Raw genomic sequence first — 23,278 nt, 5'->3', positions numbered from 1 at the left:
GCCACCAATTAAGGTTTTATGAAATTCAAGTTCTTCTCAATGGTATGGACAATTCAATCCCTCAAAGAATTCTCTAGAGACCTTGAGTGAGATTTACACACACTTATCCTTTGATCATCATGATTTGTAAGACTCATTAAGAGGTAAATAACCATCAAGTCCTCTTTGATGGACTGAAATTAAATTGAACTAGTGATGTATGGACATCCCCAAGGGTCTTCAAAAGCCTATAAATAGAAGAGGCACCCAAGACTTGAGTACCAAGTCTTCTCTCCTCCCAAAATTCTATTCAATTCTTCTCTCAAGAGCTTGTAAGACCCCAAAACTCTGTCCAAGTGCCATCTCAACCCATTTTGAAGTCAAGTTTTGAAGGTTCAAGAAGAAAAACAACAACAAAAAGAAAAAGAAGAAGACCAAGGTAGGAATACTCTTAAGTGCATCTTTACTTTAACTGCATTCCCTCTCTCCCACTTTTACCTCCATGTGAGAACCCAGATGAAAGAGTAAGTAAGACCCTCTAGGAAAAATTTTAGAACACCCAAATCATGTAGTTCATAATAAAAACACCATCATGTAGTGTAAGCATCCATCATGGCAAAATAAGGATTAGAGGGTACACCCTCTTCTTGAGGTGATCCTCACGCTTGTAAGTCCATAATAAGCTCCATGAGAGCATTAGCATGACAATTGTAATTAGAAACATACTTGCATACCCTTCATGATAGTTAAAAGCATTCTCATAGCACTTCCATACCAAGCAACCATGGTGACAAATTTGGGGATAGGAAGTATACCATCTTTATTAGGTGATCCTCACCATTGTAAGTCCATAACAAGCTCCCTTGGAGCATGATCCATGCATACACTTGCACACACACACATCCAACTTGCCGTATTCATCATATAGATTTAAGCATGAAATGGTAAAGCTATGCAAGGAACAACCTAATTCATGGAGTGTTTTTTTTTAGAGCTAATTACCAACAAAAATCCCCCTAGCTTTCATATACTTAGCATGCATCATATCCAAAAGAGTGATAGAATCTAAGAAGGCCCTCTTACAAGATATCCTTCCCAACTCTAAGTAAAAAAAAACATTTTCGAAGGGAATGTTTAGTTTACATACATGTATTCATCTTAGACTCCATGCACATTAGCATCAAGAATCTCATGCATGCATGCATCACAGGACATGGACAAGGTTGCCTAAACTCATTGGGACAACCAAGCTATAGTCCAAAATTGTTGAGAGTTATCCTTTCAAAATCTCATAACTGTTTTTCAAAAATATCTAAAAGTCCTCATACATGGTCAAGACTAGGTAACCACCAACTTAGTGAGTAGGATGGGATGCCTAACACCTTCCCCATCCTTCAACCAAACCTCCTTACTCAAACCTCTTGGTTAAGGTTAGTTTGGAGTCACTTTCAAGACAAAGCAGATTTCAGAAAACTGTTTTAAGGTGGCCATCACACCTTAAAATACATGAATGGTGGCGACTCCTAAACCCAAGTAGAGTGAAGGCTTCTTCAATGAAACCTACACATATCTACAAAGCTTTAGCTTCCTCGTCTTGCTTGTTTCAAGTAAAGCTTGATGTCTGTAAGGATTCTGGTATGGTGGGAATAACAGTTTGATGGTCGATCATTACATAGGAGTGATGTGAACCCAAGCCGTAAAAAAGGCATGCAAGACCAGAGTGAGGGTCATTGTAATTGAGCTTTTGGGCTTATTAGGGTCCATAAGGAGCTGAGTCCCTTTCGGGAGTAAGAGGACTAGTAGCTGGCAACAGCAAACAGGCTACTAATCATTGCGTTATTTTTATTTATCTCATTTAGCTGCTACTTATAGCACTAACAGTGACCGATCCACGAGACTGTTTTCTACACAAAAGACAAATAAAGGGGATTAAAAAAAAGGACTCTTGCTTTTCGAATAGTCATCAGGGACCTTTGCCATGGGAAAGAAAATGGGGGCTGTTGTTGGGATGTCTAATGCTAAGCTTATCTTATCTAATGCTTTAAAATGAGAAAAGAAAAAACGTTTTTCTTCTTTTGGAAACATTTTTTAATATAATTATTTCTATTTTTTTAGGTTTTTGGGTCTTTTACCTTTAAAGATGTGTACCTCTTTTGACTTGAATTTGTGTTGGTTATTTTCAAGCATTTCCTTTATTTATTATTAGATAGTTCCTATTGTGTATTGCATGGTTGATTCTCTCAATCTCCATATTAAACATGATAAAGTATTTGAACAACAGGCGGGAGAAAGCACCAAGTATCTAAACCTGTAGTAAGGGGTGTCAATGGGTAGAGCCTGGACTTGGCTTTTCATAATTTTTTAATAATTGGACCTTTTTTTGAGGATTTTGTTGTAAGGTGGGACTTTATCTGTAATTTGGAGGCGGACTAATCGGTTATTTTTTTTCATTCTTTTTTCTCCTTTTTGATAAGTTCTTGCACTCTTAGGGGTCACCTCGACCCCTTTTTTTCAATAAAATTTTAACTTATTAAAAATAACAATTTTTTAATAGGCCCGGCCCAACCATCTTATTCAAATTCAATCCTATGGGGCTCGCATTGACACCCCTACCTGTATTAATATCATAAGCAAGAATGTTACCTGCTGCAACTCCACAACTGAGGAGACATATTTTCTCGAGCGGGGCAGATGCGCTGATTTTAACGGCACATCCAGAGTGCACTACCGTATATTCGCTAAAACTTGAAACAGCACAATAATGAAAAACAGGTTTCCCTTTTATCGAGAAACGGGTCGTCTGATCACTATGCATTACGCCTTTCCTTTCCAATCCCAATACTTGGCACATGTTACTCTTTCCAGAGGAACAATGCTTGCATGTCATGCATTCTCCAGTGAATAATGTAAGCACATGGTCACCCTCTTTAAACTCAGTTACTCCTTCTCCTATGCTCTCAACAATCCTGTAAGTTGCTATAACATTCAATATCTGACTCATCATGTAATTTTTTTTTAAGGAAACTTTTAGGCTATGTTTCATCCAAGAGTTGGGCCATCAATTGAATGGTCCAGATGAATTTGGAGATTCACCACATATGCACTAGACTTAAGAGTATCAAATTGGGATAATATAATATTACTCAGGTCTCATCATTTCTCAACTATAGCAGAACCAAAGTAGAATAAGGGATCAAATGTAGAACAAACCCTGATGCTTCATGCCCAAAAATCCGAGGAAATAGAGGAGCAAATGCCTGCCAAAACAAGAATAGGCATCATCACATTAGGAAATGAATGAACTGAGACAATGGCATATAGTTTAATCAAAGAGATTAGGTCTACTAGCAGTTCATTAGAGCCAATCATAATCAGAAAACTAGCATCAAAATATTACAAAAGCCCAAAACATTCACACATAATAATAATATATGTAGTTTACGTGAAACATTAGTTTAATTATATCAAAACTATGTGAAATTTATAAACGGAATTAACCAAAATAATAAAACGGAATGGAGGTTTTCATGTCCTCATTGTCAATTGTGTAGCTTTATATGGACCGTGTACAGCTCTCCCCTATGAAGATGATTTTTTATGATGAGTTGAAAGATCTGTTATTTCTTAGTTCCTTGTCAGAAAGTCGAGACTTTGGTGGTGTCTAATTAAATCTGCATCAGATAGGGTTGTCTCCATGAGAGAAGTAGTAGTTTGTTGAATGAAGAAATAACAATAAAATCCTTGGATTCTTCACAATCGGAGCACTTGGCATATAGAAAACCGAGAGAGATCGTAGACAAGGGATGAAGAAAACTGTTCCAAGTCTATAAGCAGTCAATTTCTAGAAAATATATAACACGTTACCTCTGTGATAAGAAATGGTATATGAAGAGAGAGTGCAATAAGCTCAATTGAGAGCAAAAGAAGAAAAAGGAAAAGATGAGAAAGAAGACAATGATATTACTACAGCTGTGACAAATAGTGATATCTTCATTTTCTCAAGTTGTGGGAAAGAACGTTTGAGCTTCATAAGTCAGGATAGAGACTGTGTGATTAACACAGGTGCTTCATTCCATGCTACTTCTGGGAAGGATTTATTCACCTCTTACACTTAATTCCATGTATCTTCTTAGGTTGGACAGATAAAAAGTTCAGTTACAAGCTTTGGGATCTAGTTGAAAAGGTGGTTTAAAAGTAGAAATGTGGATTCTTTAAAGACCATAAGGTTGAAAAGCCACAACCCTATAATGATGATCTCATTGGTCTTGACTCACAATTCATTTGCACATGGTGCAAGAAAATGATGATCTCATTGGTCTTGACTCACAATTACAGATAAAAAGTTCAGTTACAAGCTTTGGGATCTAGTTGAAAAGGTGGTTTAAAAGTAGAAATGTGGATTCTTTAAAGACCATAAGGTTGAAAAGCCACAACCTTATAATGATGATCTCATTGGTCTTGACTCACAATTCATTCGCACATGGTGCAAGAAAATGATGATCTCATTGGTCTTGACTCACAATTACAGATAAAAAGTTCAGTTACAAGCTTTGGGATCTAGTTGAAAAGGTGGTTTAAAAGTAGAAATGTGGATTCTTTAAAGACCATAAGGTTGAAAAGCCACAACCTTACAATGATGATCTCATTGGTCTTGACTCACAATTCATTCGCACATGGTGCAAGAAAATGATGAAGATGGGAAAAATATAACAAATTATAATATAATTGTGTTCTCCCTCCTTTGGATCCATTTGGTTGAATCCTTTATAGTTTGAAATGTGGGGTATTACTTTCTCTTGTTCTTCGGGACCTTCAAGGCAACCAATTCAAGAGACATTAAGAGGGAGACAGTGGCTGAGTTCTTTTCCCCCTTGTTCCCATTACAAGGATAATGGATCAAAGATCCAACCTCACAAGTAATGGGGTAATTCCTTGGAGTTTCTTACTAAGCATCAAAAATGAATTTTTTGGTTTAAATCCCTCATTTCAATGGCTAACTCCATTTTGCTAGAAAATAAATTACAAAGCAAGATCTAAGAAGTTCTTACCAAAGACAAAGGATTTAGAAGGAAATGGAGAAAGATCTAATAATTCTTTTGAGTTTTTTGGTGTAAATTTCGCAGAGTTTTCTCTTAAAATTCCTTCTCCCTTTTTTTTTTCTTTTTGATCCCCTCTATTTATAGGCTCATAGGGGGATTAGTTACGAAGAATTACAAAAAAGGGCTAGAAAATGGAAATCTCTTGTCAATCGCTTTAAGTGTGGAGTGATCGCTCTTGACTTAGAGCTATCAAAAATCCCTTTACATCTTAGTTGGACAATTTTCTGTGGAATTTCTTCAATTTTGCTCTAAAACTTTGCAAGTTTGCTTATGCCACCTTCAATGGCCAAAAATGTGTCTTATTTTTAGACACAAAACTCTGTGAGCCAAAAATATTATACAACATAAAGTCCCCTTGATGCTTGCCCACTAGAGAGAAGCTCAAGGGTGAACATCAAACCAAAATGTACATCATTGCTCCCATCAAAATCAAAATTGGTGAAGCAAAAGAGATCCATAGAACCAAAATCAATGGGCAAGGATATCAGGCTCATCAGAAGTTATCCAAGTCCAAAGGTAAGAAAAGCCCAATACAAATCATCTGCTTGCTATATTGTGCGAGTCAAATCTGTAGGAAGAGCTCCTAGGGTCAAGCCCACAATAAGAAATTAAGATCGAGAAAGAAGTCCAACGGTCTAAAACGCACATAATCATGTCATGCTTATCTTGAGGAATTTTCATAATTCGCTTAAAAAGGGGAAAACTCTCATTTGAATGATCATTTTATCATCAGACCTTTTGTCTTTCATCTTCTCAATTGCCCAAACCGTATACAAGCATTACTACTTGTCATCAAACTCGAGACCTTCGATTGTTGTCAAGGTAAACAATGGTAGAGTTCAAAGAATAATCGAGAGTGGGTGTAGTTAGGATTCACAAATTAAATCGTGTAAAAGACCATGAGAGAGTACTAAAATTGTTGGAAATGATTTGAAATGAAGAAACGACACAAACCCAAGGAAAATCTGGTAGAAAAGGGGAAAAAAAAGTTGAAACCGAAATAATGGGTTGTTGTAGGAGATGAACCTGAGCAACCATAAAAGTGGGAAATAGCGAGCTAAGGAGACGAAAAGAGCGAACACTCCAGAAGTGTTCGGTAAAATACCCCACAGAGCGATTGCAATTGCTTTTTAAAGTAGCCATGATCGCTTAAAGAAAGTGATTACACTCTATAGACACCCCAAAATTGCGCACCGATCTTTATCAGTACAAAGTGGCAACACTTTGGCAGGTTCCATCTATCCAGTGAGGTCCGAAAACAGAGAAGCAACCAAAAACCTACTCCCCGAACCACTTCCCAAAACCCTTAAACCTAACCCTAAAACCTCCCAAGCACCTGAAACTGAAAACCCTAAACCCTTCTAGACACTCCCAACCCTTCCGGAAGCCTAAGAACCCTTTTCAAACCTTCCCACAGCCTTCCCAAACCTCAAACACCCCCCATGATTCTCGTATCAATCCCCCAACTTTTCCCAAAAATCGAGGTTTTCCCGAATTGTCGAAACCCTCCTAAACCTTTCTGAAACTCCCCAAAACCTTAATGAGCAACCATAAAAGTGGGAAATAGCAAGCTAAGGAGACGAAAAGGGTGAACACTCCAGAAGTGTTCGATAAAATACCCCATAGAGCGATTGCAATCGCTTTTTAAATGGTTGTGATCGCTTAAAGAAAGTGATTACACTCTATAGACACCCCAAAATTGCGCACCGATCTTTATCAATACAAAGTGGCCGCACTTTGGCAGGTTCCTTCTATCCAATAAGGTCCAAAGACAAAGAAGCAACCAAAAACCTACTCCCCGAACCACTTCCCAAAACCCTTAAGCCTAATCCTAAAACCTCCCAGGCACCTAAATCTTGTCTGAAACTGAAAACCCTAGACCTTTTCAGACACTCCCGACCCTTCCAGAAGCCTAAGAACCCTTCTCGAACCTTCCCACAGCTTTCCCAAACCTCAAACACCCCCCATTGATTCCCATATCAATCCCCCAACTTTTCCCAAAAATAGAGATTTTCCCAAATTTTCGAAACCCTCCTAAACCTTTCCAAAACTCCCCAAAACCTTAATGGGCCCACCAACAGGCCCATTGGGCCTTTAAAGCCCAACCCACGCACCAGGTCAACCTTTTACCAACTTCCCAAGTCAAATCTTATTGATATGACTAGGGACTGCCCAAACCAATCGGCAGCATCGGTCTGGTCAATCCAGAATGATAGCCCAACCACCCCAAACTACCTCAAGTAGGTTTGTGTTGTGCCCTATAAAAAAGGCACTCTCTCATTTTCAACACACCTATAAAAAGGGCACCCATCATTTTCAACACACCTCTCTCATTTTTCAAGCCTACTACTCACATGAGCTCCCACCTATAAAAAGGGCACCCATCATTTTCAACACACCTCTCTCACTTTCTCAAGCCTAGTACTCACTTGAGCTCCCACCTACTCCCTTGATACTTTTCGTTTTCCCGACAATCTGACTAGAAGAACCCGAAACCATAATCCCTTCACGCCCAACCTTCATACAAAGGTTCCCCCATCTCCCATGTAACCGAAACTCTACTCAAATTGGCTGAACCATTTCCCACTTTTCCCTTATAGTATTGAACCGCTACCCAATTCATGATCCCCTTCATCCCGACACTGCGGAAGCTCTGCCAGAACCTTGACTCGGATAGAGAACCACACTGAAGCTCTGCTCGATTGTCCGACAAGCGTACAAGTATAAAATTGTAAATAAATAAGTTATTTACATTTATAAATTAAAATTTTTGGTACCAGTTTTAGTTCTTACTCTGGCGGAGTAAATTGAAACACCTCCTCATGCATTGCACACTCGGAAAGACCAAACGAAAGACCAGAGGCCGCTCCATCAAATCCTCTACTCAAAATCAATCAATCGAGATCACTTCAATTCACTCACTTACCCCTATACAAACTACGATTCAATTTGAATCACACTCACTCACCTCTCAGACTATCAAATTTGCAAAGTAAAGCACGAGGCATTGGTCAAAGTAAATATAAAGCAGTGTCCCTTAGGACTGGGGATTGGGGTACCTAACACCTTCTTTCTCAATTGAATTGCTTACCCACATCTCTGGATCACACAAACTAAATTGAGAGTCATCTCAATCGACAAGTGAGTGTTCACACCCCTTGAACATGAACAGTGACGACTATCAATTATGTAGTACACCGAGCGACTCCCCTTTTCAACTGAACTTCAGGTGGGGCAGGACCCCAACCTAAACAAGTGTCAAACCCGACCAAAAGGCCAGGCGCCGAAAGAAAAGAGAAAAAGGGCAGGGACCCATCGCGACGACAGGCGCTACAATTGGCGATTATGCTGGGAATAGACTTTTTTTTTTTTTTTTGTTAAGTTATTTAAGATTCAAGCTTTGTATATATTTGCTTTAAATTATTTATTGCCATATTTAACCCTTGAAGTTTTTCATTGCTCACATTCATATTCATTGCCAATTTGCATAGCCGCCCCCCTCCTATAAAACAATCAAACCCTGAATATAAGTAACCTAGCGCCCTGAGTTCATTTACCTTTGGTAACAGAGGCAAAAAGTATCCAGCCCAGTCTCACCAACCTGAGATGTTTGTATTTTAGTACTTACGGAGTTTTGAAGACTATGAAACCTTATATATCCTACCCAGAGCTGCAAGCATGGCCTCTAACATATCATCAACCAAGCCGTCACCCTCTTATGATTAAGGGTGGTTGGACCAAACCCTAAACAAAAAATGAGTTGGTCTAACAATGCAGGGTTCTCTACTTAATAAAAAACTATCCCTGGTAAGACCTTAAACTTTCTCAATTGTCAATTCAAAGGCTCAAAGACATCTTGTTACCCTGCACAAACGCAGAGTAATGAAATGTACTTCTCAAACCAAGGCATCCTAAAAAAGGGATAATCACACACACTCACATGCATTGTATTCACCGACATGTCTCCTAACCCCCCACCCACGAAGTCTTGACCTTCAATCTCTAGCGCATGCAGATCTACCTGGGTGCACTCCAAAAGACTCTTAAGGAGATATAAGGGAGAAAGGTTACTCGAAGCATGCCTCCAAAAGCTCCCCTAGAGGCCATAGAGTACTGACGGAGGCTCAGCGAGTCACACGGCTACCACGCCGCCGTTGCCTGCCCGACTATATTCACCCCACTGCCCATGACAGTGGAGCAACTACTCCCCAAGCTCTTGGACGACAACCTCCTCAAGTTGCAAAGGCCAAGCCTGAATATGGAGACATGCTGCAACTACAATCAGGACACCACTTGTGACTTCCACATGGGCGCTACCAGACATCATATGTACCAATGCCACACCTTTCAGCATGCCGTCCAGAATCTCCTGGACAAGGGCAAACTCACTTTCGAGTAGACCGACGCTCCAACAACGGTGTCAAAAACCCCCTTCAAGCAATTCAAGAAGGGATCCTCCTCCCGCAGAAAAATAGTAAGTCCTCCCAATAACCCTACCTATGTACCGAATAGTCCCTCAAGAACCCCGATGTCAGACGGGAGAAGCCCTAATGCGACCCCCTACAGTCTGATGTACACACCAGCAACTACACTAGGTAGTCCGACATACATTCCGGCAATTGCACTAGGTAGTCCAACATACACTCTGGCAATAATGAGAATCTGTTGCATGATTTTCCTTCTATTTTCTTCCAAGGTTCTCATTATTACATTATGGGTGTGTGAGTGTTTTATTTTACTAGCTTTGTGAATTTAGCCTCTTTTTCTAACCCTATAGTCTTTAGCGTTGAAAAAGTATATGAGCTCTCATTATTTTCCCTTATGCCTCCTTGTAAGAACATTGCACTTTATTTTCTCCCAAGTTTGCGTTTCTTTCAAAATTCACAGATGGGTAATTCGCCTATGACGCTCAGATTACTGTATCTAAAAGACATTGAATTTTTTGCATTTAGTTAGTTAATTTTTCCTTATTAACTAGTGTTTTGATTTTTCCTTACCCAGTGCAATCAATCAAGTACCAAGAGTTTAGAAAAGCATTGGCCTAAACAATTTTTCATTTTCTATTTATTTTAACCGATGTTTAGGGCTCTTGTTTACTTAGTTACGAACCTTTGACAATAGCCTCATCCACAAGTTGTGGCCTCTTGCCCCTTTATTTTTCCTTTTCTTTTGTTCTAGCTCTGTTATCTTGGATTTTCTCTTCCTATTTTCTTTTAGAGCTTTTGCACTTTGTGCCTCCCCGGTTTCAATATTTTCATTGCCTTGCCTTGCCACACCTGTTGTTTTCTTAGTTCCTTTTCCCTCGCTCTTCTCTCTTTCTCCTCAAAATTCAACTCATCTACATTGGTTGGTTCTTTGAAAATTCTAATTTCTCTGGGCCTCCCTACAACTAATACATAACATCCCCGATCCATTATGGTATCTATGGTAAGGAACCTCCCTTCTGAAAGCCACATTTGATGGTAGGGGGCACTATTTGCACTAGTACAATCCCTTGTAGTGTTTATGATATTAGCCAAAAGTGGGGAATAAGTGGTACATCGAGTTTGCACATACTCTTTGAAGTATCTTTCATATCTTGGGGTGGCCTTCCATTGCCTCTAATCTCCAGCAATCCATATCCTTCTCTTGATCTCCGGGATATCAAAATACCGCTTCTTAATTGTTGCAGTCAATGCATATTCTATCCTCGCCCATGCATGGGGGACTTCTTGTTTATACCCCAACTGTTAGGACACTCTGTGAGGATTGTAAACCACGTGAGTTGTTAAGTTGTCCATTTCTCTCATTTGTACTTTCAAGGCGTACGAGGGCATCACTATCAAAAACCCAAGGGTGGTGATGCAATAGATGTACATCCATTTATATCCTTCCTTCATTCACATTGTTCTTTAGTTCAAAAAAGGGCTCCACTCTATTTTCGTTGTTCTGATATGTCCGTTATGTCAACTTCAACTTTGTACAAAATTCTTCGAAACAATCCATGGTCTTCCTTAATCTTGGCTTCTTGATGCCATAGCAGCAAGCCCTATATGCTATTGGCGGACCTCTCACGAGTGCTGGTGCAATTCATTTAAAGCGTGGGTATGCCCATAAGTACAGCACCCGAAATGGTTTGTATGCGCTATCCGCTGTTAACTTTACTTCTGCCCCTCAGCCCTCTTGGTTGTTCTACTTGTATTGTCTTTGTGATAGTAGAAGAAGTTGAGAAGAATCAAGTCAAATCTCAATTTGAGATCTTGGTAAGAATTTATAAAAATAATAAAAAGAGTAAAAAGACAAAACTGCCCTTACCTAAAAATAAATAAAAAAGCTATTACTAAAAAACAACTAGAACTAAAATAACAACTAGATTATTTCCAATACTCCCCCTTAAGCTGGGGAAAATATATTAACTAAAACCAGCTTGACAATGTGAGAATTACTGATAAAAGGACCAATAGACTTTGTAAGCATGTCGGCAAACTGATTTGAAAAAGGTACGAAGACTATCTGAAGATCACCAAATCGAACTTTCTCCCTAAGAAAGTGAATATGAACCTCAATATGCTTAGTTCTTTTGAGAAGAACTGTATCAGAAGCAAGCATGATAGCAGACTTGTTGTCACAGAATAGAGTAGAAAAGCCAAAAACAGGAAACCCCAACTCTATCAACAAAGATCAAAGTCAAAATAGCTCACATGAGCCAAGGGCCATAAAACGATAATCAGCTTCTACAAAAGAACGAGAAACTGTATTATGTTTCTTGCTCTTCCACAAGATAAGGTTATCACCATCAAAAGCACATAAACCAGAGATAGATCTCCTATCTATGAGAGAACCAGTATAATCAGTATCTGTAAAACAAGACAAATGTGAATAAGCAGTGAAAGAGTAAAAAATGTCAAGATCAGGACGCGACTTAAAGTAGCGAAGTATACGATAAACAGCATCAAGTGAGAAATACGCGGAGTATGCATGAACTGACTGACCACACTAACCACAAAAGACAAGTCCAATCTAGTGTTAGTGAAATAAATTAGACGACCTACAAGTCTCTAATAAGAAGAATCCGATAAAAAATCACCAGGCCAGCCTGAAAAAGATGATTCTGATCCATAGGGGACGAAGTAGGATAACAACCAAGCATCCCAGTGTCCTAAAGAAGATCCAATGTGTATTTATGCTGAGATAGCAAAATACCACGGCGAAAGTGGCCACTTCTATCCCCAAGAAATATTTGAGTAGACCCAAGTCCTTAACCTCAAAAACACGACCCAGCAACATCTTAACTCTATCAATCCACTATGCATCATCATTAATCACAATAATCATCTACATAAACTAAGTCAATGGTACAACGACCATCCACTCATCGACGAATAAAGCAAGTATGACCTAAGTGGCATCTAGAAAACTCCATCGATAAAATAACCTCAAAAAATGCTGAAACCAGGCTCGCGGAGACTGTTTCAGGTCATACAAAGATTTAAGAAAACGGCATACATTCCCAGAATACTCTCCCTGAAGACGAAAGTAAGGAGGGGAGTCCATATAAATAACCTCAGTCAAATCACCATTCAAAAAGACGTTTTTCACATCAAATTGGTAAAGGGGCCAGGAGTGACATGCAACTAAAGAGATAAGAAGTTGAATAGTAGAAAATTTGGCAACTGGAGCAAATATAGCACCAAAATATTTTCTAAGAGTTTGTGTAAACCCTTTAGTGACGAAGCGTGCCTTATACTGATAAACGGTCCCATCGACGAGATATTTCACAATAAAGACTCATTTGCAACTAACAGTCTGCTCCCCATACAAAAGGGTGACAAGCTCCCAAGTATTATTTTTTTGCAAAGCATCCATCTCGGCCGTCATAACTCTAGTCTATTGAAGGTCTCGCAAAGCCTCTGATATGGACCGAGGAATATAGATAGAATCAGTGGCTGCAAAGTAGGCCTGATAAAAGGAAGAAAGACAAAACAAACTGGGCAATAAGGTGATCAGTCACACACCCCCGCTTACACTTGCGAATGGCAATAAGCAAGTGAGTGTCAGAAATAAAAAGGGTAAGGACAGGTACATGTGTAGAACTACGAGGGGATATACCTGAATCCAAGGAGGAAGTTGGTATAAGCATGAATCCAATCCTAGAAAATAGTGGCAATCTGAGTCTGTAGCTGTTGCAAGTCAATCGTGCTAAGTAAAGAAGGAGGATCAGTGAGAGGAATAGATGATGACTCTACTGTAGCGACACGAGGAGTAGTGGTATCAAATGAGAATAAAGCTGAAAGCAGTAGGCCTTCTCATGGCCAGTCTTCCCACAATGACTGCAAGTAAGGCCACTCCATTTACCACGACCACGATCACGATTCCCTGATCAAAAGGTACGAGAGTCAGAGAAACTCAAATTGGCACCTAAGGCCATCTGATCTGTACTTGGAGCAAAAGAATGCCTGCGATGACATTCATTACTATCAACGATCGCAAAAATCTCATACAAAGAAGGTAAAGGAGTGGTGTTGAGAATCTGTGTCCGAAGGGCCTCAAACTCTGGACGTAGACCCCTAAGAAACTGGTAGGTCAAATGTCAAGTAATCTTCTTAACCACATAACCGGCTTCCTCTGAAGACAACTCAGCAATAGATTCATAATGAGAAAGTTCCTCCCAACATGACTGAAGGAATCCAAAGTAATCGGCGATATTCTGAGTCCCTTGGATAGTCTGGGCAATGTCTTGATAAAGCTCATAGATCTTCGAGTTATTCCTGGCATGTGTGCATGTCTAAGTAAGTGTTGACCAAATAGGTGTAAGGGCAGTGGTGATACGTTGGGCTAAAGAGTTAGACTTAAGGACTGTAGCGGAAGTTGTAATTCCTTGTTCCGAAGACATTGATTTGGTTTGAAGGGAGATCTAAAGAAAGAAATTGGAGGGCCAAAGAAGAAAAACTTTACAAGCACCCTAGGTGCAATAGCAAGCCTCCCAGGGTTGTGAAGATGTTACCACATGTCTTCCAATACTTCAAAAAACTGGAGCAGGCTAAAAAACGCGCCTAATAGGGACTGTCGCAAGGCTGTTGATCCTCCCAACAGCACTCCAAGTGCTGCCGTAAAGCAGAGAATTGCTAGAAGTTGGTGTCGCAAGGTTGTAAAGCTCCCAACAGCACTCCCAGGGCTGTAAAAGGCCTAGTGGGGGGCTGTAAGTCTCCCCAACAGCACTCCTAGTGCTGTCGCAAGGCAGGATGGAAGGAAAAGGGTTGTCGTAGGGCTGTTGATCCTCTCAACAGCACTCCCAGTGCTACCGCACACCTCAAAAACAGTAATTGCTGTGGTAGGATTGTTGCAAGGCAGGATTGAAGGAGAGGGGCTGTCGTAGGACTGTGGATCCTCTCAACAACACTCCCAGTGCTGCCGCACACCCCAAAAACAGCAAAATAGAACAGCAACTGTTGTTATTATCCAAAAAAAATTAAGTCAAAGGAACAAACCCTAACATAAGGTATAAACACAGCGCAAAAAAGTCAATGCAACATGTGATAAAAGAAAAAGAAGATTAAAAGACCCCTGAAGGGGAGAAGATCGAATGAGGCTACTCTAGGTTAGGTTTAGTGAATAAAGAGAAGAAGGAGATGAGGGGGGGCGAAATTCCTAAGCTTTGATACCAAGAAGAATTTGAGAAGAATCAAGTCAAGTCTCAATCTGAGATCTTGGCAAGAATTTATAAGAATAATAATAAAAAAATGTAAAAAAGACAAAACTACCCTTACATAAAAATAAATAAAAAAAAGTTATTACTAGAAAACAACTAGAACTAAAATAACAACTAGATTATTTCCAATAATAGTCATCCAAGACTTGGTATAGCTAAGCCATTGGCTGGCTAGGCATACATCTTTACTTGTTAGGATTCAAGAAACGATGATAAATATTGTGTTACTGACGCATCATGTCGAGGCACATATGCAAACGAATACACTGAAGAAGTACACCAGAAAAACTGCAAAATGCGTCTCTTGATAGTAGTAATGGATGTACTTTTCCCTCCAGTTCTTCAAGGAGATCTTGTCTCAATTGATTGATTTATTCAACATACTCTTCATCCGGCTCAACCTTTTCATTTTTCCACTCTCTATCTTGTCTAGTTCCTTTAATGGCACATAGGCCAACTCAATCCCTACTGGTAGCTTGGTAAATCTAATTGCATCTTCGAATGTGAAAGTGAATTTGTTGCCGGCAGTGATGAATGTGTGAGTATCAGGTTTCCATAGATCAGTTAATACATACATCATCAGTTTGTTCTAGTAGACATCATTCATGTTGATCTCCACTACAGCCAATAAACCCAACTGTTTCAATCTTCTCTTCATTTCATTGTTATTTACCACTCTTTTCACCCAGTTAGCCCATTGTGTCGACTCCCAAATCCTAATGTATTCAAACTTCGGGGTAACACTTTGATCCTTTGCAGCCCAGTTAAAGAGGATTTGCTTTTTCAAAATTTGATCAACTTTGACCCTCTTTTATAGTGCAGTTGGTTGAAAACAATATTCTCCATCAAACAATTCCCATACGGTTGCTTCCTATGGGGCATCCTCTTTTGTATCAGTTATGTATTTTGCCGAAGCTTCTGGCCACTCTTCAAGTTGTGGGATGATTTTGGGAACTTGTCGCTCAGTTGATTGTTGTGTTTGGGTTGCTACCTACTGGGATGTTGAAGCCACTTCTATTGGATTTTGAATGAGTATTGTGGCCTCTACTAGTATGTTTTATGTAGATGGAGCTTCCTTTGGATTGTTAGTGCTGGTGCGATGGTCCATCATACTATTGGAAAATGGGAGCAACAAACATTTTCAAAAAAGGGGGAAATAAGACCTCTTTTCAAAGCACCCTACGATGGTTCTTTCTTTCTCCTTTCTCAACGCTGACAAAATCCTTCATCATGGTCATTGCACTCTTAACATCAGTCATATTATTTGAAATCAAACCTCTCAGTAACTGCATCTCAAGAAAGTTTTCGTGGAGTTTCAGTGTAACTATAGTCTTTCTCAGGAATGTGATTCACTTCCTTATCTCTACTTGTTCGTTCAAAAGCATCCTTTAATTGAGCAAACTGTGACTTTAGAGCCTCGTTTTCTTCTAACAATCTTTCTTCCCACAATCGGTTAATTTCTCTTATTGGAGCTTTTGAGGTTGAAATATTGTCATTCGCCTGTACCTATTGGGTATTCCTTTCTTCTCTCATTAAACCATAAAAGATGTCTTTCGCTGCTTCTAAATCCAATGCTTGTTGATTGTCGACCGGTGGCCTAATTGTTTTGTTATCCGCCATCCCACTAGTTAATTCCACCAAACAATCATATACTCTAGCATTTCCTTTGTACCATTTGGATTGACTTAGAATTTCTTTTGCTTTTAAAATCAAGTCATCCATGCTGAAAATTTTGAAGAAATGATGTTTTGCTATGGAGAAAGAAAATGTTCTTGCATTTTTTTTTTTTTTGGAAAATGAATTAAAGTATTGATGTTATATTTCAAAAAGGGTCATGAAAGAATGTCTTATTTTTAGAAAGTTTGGGTACAACCTTATCAACTTCCAGTGAGAGAGTGGGTGTATGGAAACGTGGGCAAATAAAGAATGAATGTGACATGAGCAATATAGACAAAGAATAGGTGCAAAGAGAGAGCATGTATAGATGGGTGGTACAACACCACATTAAGAGAAGAAACACAGCACATAAGCGAGATTATAGCAAAGTCCTCGGATGCAAGGGCATAAAAGGGCAAAGCCATGATATCACGTAAGTGATATTATTTTTCCGAAGAAAAATGTGGGGTAATTATCACAAATCGAGCAACCAAAAAAGACCCTAGATATAGAGAAAATACAAAATCCTAGAAGGGATAATGCATCGCAATTATAAAATGGTGTGGGGGGTAGTACACAACAACATAGAGAACAGAACATATCAAAGGAAAATAGAAAAGACAAAATAGAAAAGAGTGAAAATAAGGAAGAAAAAACAGAAAAAGGTGTTGCTGGAAGAGAGCAATTAGGCGATCGCTCTAAACTTTGCAAAGAGAGCTCAAGGTAGTTCGAGCACAAAAGAGCAAGTGGTCGCTCAAGAGAACGACCAAGTAGGTCTACAAGAGACCGGGTGAATGTGACTAAGAAAAGAGTGGACAATGGTCAGAGCGATCGCTCTGTTTCTCTAACTAAAGTGATCGGAAATCACTTTCTAACAAAATTCAGTTACAATGATTCCTTTTATAACCAAAAACTGGTAGACACAAAAGAAAATAATTAACTAATGATTGAAAAAGATATTTTTGAGGGAAAATCAAAGAAAAACAAAAGAAATAAAAACAGAATATCCATTAGAGCTTGGAAACAAAGAAAAGGAAGAAGAAAATTTAATGACCATTAAAAGGATCATAGAGAATACTGAAAAAATAGCAAGAAAGAAGCATGAAAACAGTAAAACAGTGATCAAACAATAGCAAAAACAGAAAACAAAAGAAAAACAAGGAAAAAAAAAAGCAGGAAAATGGGGAGAAGCCAAAGGAAGTAGTAACAAAAACAGTGAATTTTAAGAACAAAAATCCAGAAATTACAACCAAGGGGATCCATGAAAGCACCATTTTGTTCATCCACTTTGGATCCATTTTGTAGAATCCTTTAGAGTTTGAGATGTGGGGTATTACTTTCTCTTTTTCTTCAAGACTTTTGAGCCAACCAAAATTCAAGGGACATCAAGAGAGAGACCGTGGCTGAGTTTTTTTCCTCTTGTTCCCATTACAAGGATGATGGATCAAAGATCCAACCTCACAAGTAATGGGTAATTCCTTGGATTTTCTTACAAAGCATCAAAAATGAATTTTTTGGTTTAAATCCCTAATTCCAATGGTTGTAACTCCATTAACTTGCTGGAAAATAAATAACAAAGCAAGATCTAAGAAGCTCGTACCAAAGATAAACGGCTTAGACGGAAATAGAGAAAGATCCAATAATTCTTTAAGCTTTTTGGTGTAACTTTGGCAAAGTTTTCCCTTACAATTCCTTCTTCCCTATTTTTCTCTTTGATCCCCTCTATTTATAGGCTCATAGGGGGGATTTAGTAACAAAAAATTACAAAAAAGGGCTTAAAAAATGGAAAAAAGCTCTTGTCAATAGCTCTAAGTATGGAGCGATCACTCTAGGCTAGAGCGATCAGAAATCGCTTTATATCTTAGTTGGACAATTTTCCATGGAATTTCTTCAATTTTGCTCTGAAACTTTGCAAGTTTGCTTGTGCATAAAGTGGCCAAAAATGTGTCTATGTGGACCAAAAGCATTGTAAAACAAGTTGGTGATGATGCTCAAACTGAGAATGCAAATCATGTGGAATTGCTAAAGCGGGAGACACAAAACTGTGTGGGCCAAAAGTATTGTACAACAAGTTGGTGATGATGCTCAAACTGAGAATGAAGATCATGTGGAATTGCTAAAGTGGGAGGATCAATCCCTTCAATCAAGAGAATCCCAATTAAGGAAGTCTACAATGTAAGTCATCTCAGGAATTTTTCCATTGGAGTATGTTTTGCTTACAAAGGGGGTAAACCAAAAAACTGCCTAGAAGCTCAAGAAAGTGAGCATAAGGCGGAGTTGATGAAACTATGCGAAAAAAGATGGATAAGAACCACACTTATGATTGGCAAAATTAAGAAAGAGTAAGAAACCATTTAAGGCCTAGTGGGTTTTTCATATTGAAAGCAAAAGACAATAACTCACAACCATGATACAAAGAATGGTTGATTGTTAAAGTTTTGGGGAAAAAAATGGCATTGATGCTGATGATATTTTTTTTGAAGAGATCATCCATTCAAGTTTTGTTGGGCTTGACTACAAACATGGATCTAGAGATTGAGCAACTACTGTGAAAAAACCTTTTTTATCATGATTTGGATGAAGAAAATATACATGGAGCAGCCAGAAGGTTTCAAAGTTAAAGATAAAAAAACACGATTTGTAAGCTAATGAAGAGATACAGGTTGAAGAACAGTCCCCATTGAGTATTCAGCAAGACGTTTTCCAATGGTGATTTATTGTTTTGATGTTTTATTTTAATGATATGTTGCTTGTTACGAATGATAAACAAGTCCTTTGCCATAAAAGACTTAGGACCAAATTAGAAAATTCAAGCATGTTGAGTGGGTTTTTCCTCTACACTCAGGCGTGGCATACCCTTTTTAACCCCTGTCCAACAGATCGGTCTTTTGAAGTAGCTGGTTGGTTAACAAAGCAAAAAAATAAACAAAGTCCTTTGCCATAAAAGACTTAGGACCAGCAATACAAATCTTAGACATGCAAATCTATCAGGAAAGAAAAACCAAAATCTATGGTTCTCACAAAGAAGATGCATTGAGAAGGTTTTTCAAAAGTTCAAAATTGACAAAGCAAAATCAGTCTCCACTTACAAAAGATTTTAAGTTCTAAGCAATGTCCTTCTACCATGGAAGAGATAAAGAAATGAAGGAAGTTACTCATGCTCCGATCATAGGAAGTTGTATGCATCTTATGGTGTACATGAGGCCAGACATCACATATACAGATGGTGATAATAGATTTCTGATAAATTCAAGCAACATGCAATGGGTAATTTTCAAGTGGATTCTCAGGTATCTCGGAGGTACATCCAAAGTGTGATGGAGCTTTGAAGGTGATAAGCTTGTATTAGAGGGTTATATAGATGGACCCAAGGCTGGAAAGGTTGATTTCATATAGAGATAACAAGTAACCCATTATTCACATAGTGGAAGTTTTTTACTGGACTAGATCTCATGATTTTTTCCTTCAAACTAAAGATTTTGTCACGTGGTGGAGTTCTCGTGTTGTGGTCTGTTTGCATTATTTTAGTTCCAATTTTCTGATTTGCAAATATAAGGAAAGGCATGTGGTTTCCCAACACTCATATCCCCTAACAAAACCTACACATTATTAAATTATCTCTCAGCTTTAGGGGATACTGAAGATTTTTGTAGTAAAATATTGCTCTCCAATAAGAACAAGTAAATTGGTTGTTAATCTTTTTTTATTTTCTCTTCTAACTTTCAAATCTTGCATTCAAATTAGAGGAATCACATAGGTAATTGATAATTCTAATTCCTTTTTTTTTTTTTTAATTTACCTAAGGATAGGAAGGAATGTCAAAGCTCATAATATTGTAGGTAGGAACTTGGTCCTTTTGGTTCGTAAGTATGTTTTTTGCTAATTAATAGCTATTCCTTTTATCTTTTGATTAGTTAAATAAATGTATTAATTAAAAAATTCAACAAAGCAGCCAAGAAGAAAAATAAAAGAGAGAGAATCACCTCATGATTCACAATTGTTACTTACTGTATACTAGTACTAATTCAGTATTACAATTTTCACATCCACAATTTAGTAACTTATAAATAATCTATATTTTGTTTGTTTGGGTTTTGGGTTTTCAAAGAAGCCAAGGACTTGCATATTGTTGAAAATCGAGCACAGAACTTGATTTCTTTGTAAGAAACAAATAAAAAATTATAATCTCCGATCAAATCAACTTGGCTAAGAGGCGTGTAAACGTTTCTTGAAGATAATCGAAGCCTCCCGTTCGTGCAAGGGAACACAACAACACTATCTCCGGGATTCAACCTAACCTAGACTCGATCTCTTTCCTCTACAAGTATGCACTACTCAGTAGGAACTTGTACTTTGCCTCTTTAGGATGCCCAAAAGAAAGATGGAGAAAAAAAGGAAAATTCTCACAAAGAGTAGAGTGAAAATTGAGAGATTTGATAAATGAGTGAGATACCAAAACGAATGGGATTAGGGGTTTATATACTGGTGGAGATGAACTTAGAGAAATGCATCACAATTAATTAATACATGTCCCACAAATCCTTCCAAGTAAGGTACATTGTACATGTATTTATTAAATACACGTCCCAAAATACCTTTCAACCTTACGTTCATCTATAAATTCATTCATCTAGAATTAATGAATGAACATTGATCTATGAACCAACATAAATGCCATGAACATTAATCAATGCACCTAGGTTCATTAATATGGGTTCATGAATTTAAGTTTTGACTAGATACAATGAACTTATTTGATTAATTTCTAAACACCATACATCCCTTTGGAAAGAGATTTAAAACTCAATTTAATATTGTATAAATTTGTTTATTTAAATCAAAAGCCAACACATATGATTAAGAAAATCATCAAACTCAAAAGGATAATTCATGTTAGATTTTGGAGATATATATGCTTACTAATTACATGGAGGACTTCGAATCAATTTAGGAAAAAACACTTGAAGAGTTTCTTTACAAAACTTGAAGAAGAAGAAGAAAAAAAGAGACCTTGGATTCCCATTGCGTGACATCACTCCGACAGAGTGAGGTACATACGACCTTTATACGAATTTCCATTGGTTTTGGAGGATCGACCTCCACATCTTCCAACACAAGAGGTTCTCCAGGTCCCCAAGCAACCGCAGCTATACAAATTCAACGAAGAATAAACATAACACATCAAGAGATGCAACAATTGAAATCAAGAACAACGATATCAGAGATAAACACAGCGTGAGAGATGTTAATTTACCTTTGCAGGGGATGGAAGACATGATGAATTGGACTGTCAAGAAATCCGAAACGCAGAATGATATTATAGAGATGGTAGAAAGTCAAGGGAGCCTACCTATTAAGAGACTACCTATTACCTAGTAGCGACTTTTCTACCTACTACTCCATCAACATGACCGTTATGATTTCAGGAGAAACACATTTCTCCTAGAGATACATTGGCACTGGGAATCCCAACGATCATGTTTATGCAGAGCATCTACCCATTGTGAGGTTAGCATTTTCCTTGTACCTACTCCCGACTCCAAACTTAACTTCGCCGGATTTTTTTCGTTAACAATTTTTGGGCCTGTTTAGATTGACTTCTTAAAGTTTTTCTAGCTCCTGTCATTTGGACAAATAAGTACTTCGAAAAATAATTTTTCAAAAAGGTAAAATTAGTACTTCTATGAGAAGTTGTGAGAACAGTGCTTCTCAAATCTGTTTTTGCAGGGAGCAAATTTGTCTAAGGTGCGGTTCCAAAACTACCCTCATGAATTTTTTATTTGACTCCATATATATCAAGTCAGTTCGTCAAAATAAATCCCTGTTATTTTGTAAACCCTCGTCGTTCACGCTTGAAACCCTCGACAGAAATTCTATCGAAACCCTCTCCTATTTACGACGAAAGCATCTCCTCCCTCAGGCGACTATGACGACGACCTCTCCGAGTCAATTCGGCAAAACAGTCAATGTTTTTTCGTTTTGTAAACCCTTATCGTTCACCATAAATCCTCGACAGAAATTCTCCCGAAACTCTCTCCTCCAAACGACGAAAGCATATCTTCCCTTAGACGACTACGGCGACGACGTCTCCGACGATTATAGTGGTGAGTTCGTCCTCTCCTCATAGGTAAGTCGATCGGCTTACACTCATTTGATTGTCTCTTCTCTTCTCATATCTTTCAAAGCAAAGGGGAATTTCTGTGTTTTATAATTTTGTTACAAAATCGACTGATTATACAAAATCGATTGACTAAAAATATAGTTCGTATTTTCGAACATAGTTGAACTTGATCTTGCAGTCATAATAATGTTTAGAAGACCAAGATAAAATTGAATGGTTTCACAAATCAATATGGTTAAATGGTTGGGGTCATACACAACTAATTTAAGGATAAAATTGAATGGTTTAAGAATAAAATTTGAGCATTGGTTTCATAAATCTTTTTTTTTTTTTTTTACTTTGCATGTGCTTGCTCATATAAAAAAAAAAAAAAAAAAAAACACATCCCAAATCAACACTCCCACTGATTTTTGTGTGTAAATTATTAAATTTTCACATGTTGAGAAATCCCATGCTTTGGTTTCCAATCTACTCAAATGTGATTTTTTCCCCTAAAGAGCCGTTGATTTTCCCAAGTTTCAAAGATGGGTAGAAATATAACATAAAAGAACATGAGCTTCATCAACTTGGCATGTTTTTTATGTGAAAGCCCCACCCCCAATCCAAATCAACACTCCAATGTTTTGTAATTAATCACATATGGATTGGTGTGTTATAAGTAAAAGTTGGTGTGCTAATAGCATCCCTCATAATTAATTATGGTTGTTGCATCACTATTGTTTAGGCATGACGATC

At 38.1% G+C, this 23,278-nt stretch overlaps 1 protein-coding gene across 1 annotated transcript in view; it reads right to left on the bottom strand.

Moving 5' to 3' along the window:
• The window catches only part of LOC147401603 (GroES-like zinc-binding dehydrogenase family protein), a 54,956-nt gene extending 32,956 nt beyond the window's left edge, over positions 1 to 22,000 (bottom strand). Inside the window, exons 1-4 of the mRNA XM_086442930.1 lie at positions 21,677 to 22,000; positions 21,433 to 21,569; positions 3,190 to 3,236; positions 2,623 to 2,945 (exon numbers count right to left, since the gene is read on the bottom strand). Of these exons, the coding sequence (XP_086299056.1) occupies positions 2,623 to 2,945; positions 3,190 to 3,236; positions 21,433 to 21,569; positions 21,677 to 21,698 (529 nt within the window). The 5' untranslated portion in view covers positions 21,699 to 22,000. The remainder of the gene's footprint in view (positions 1 to 2,622; positions 2,946 to 3,189; positions 3,237 to 21,432; positions 21,570 to 21,676) is intronic.
• Positions 22,001 to 23,278: the final 1,278 nt, after the last annotated feature.

This window comes from Akebia trifoliata, chromosome 5, assembly GCF_017979445.1.
Source record: "Akebia trifoliata isolate Shusen 1 chromosome 5, ASM1797944v1, whole genome shotgun sequence".
Classification (NCBI taxonomy): Eukaryota; Viridiplantae; Streptophyta; class Magnoliopsida; order Ranunculales; family Lardizabalaceae; genus Akebia; species Akebia trifoliata.
The sequence above is the reverse complement of the archived record's forward strand: the minus strand, read 5'-3'. Positions and strand labels throughout refer to the sequence as shown.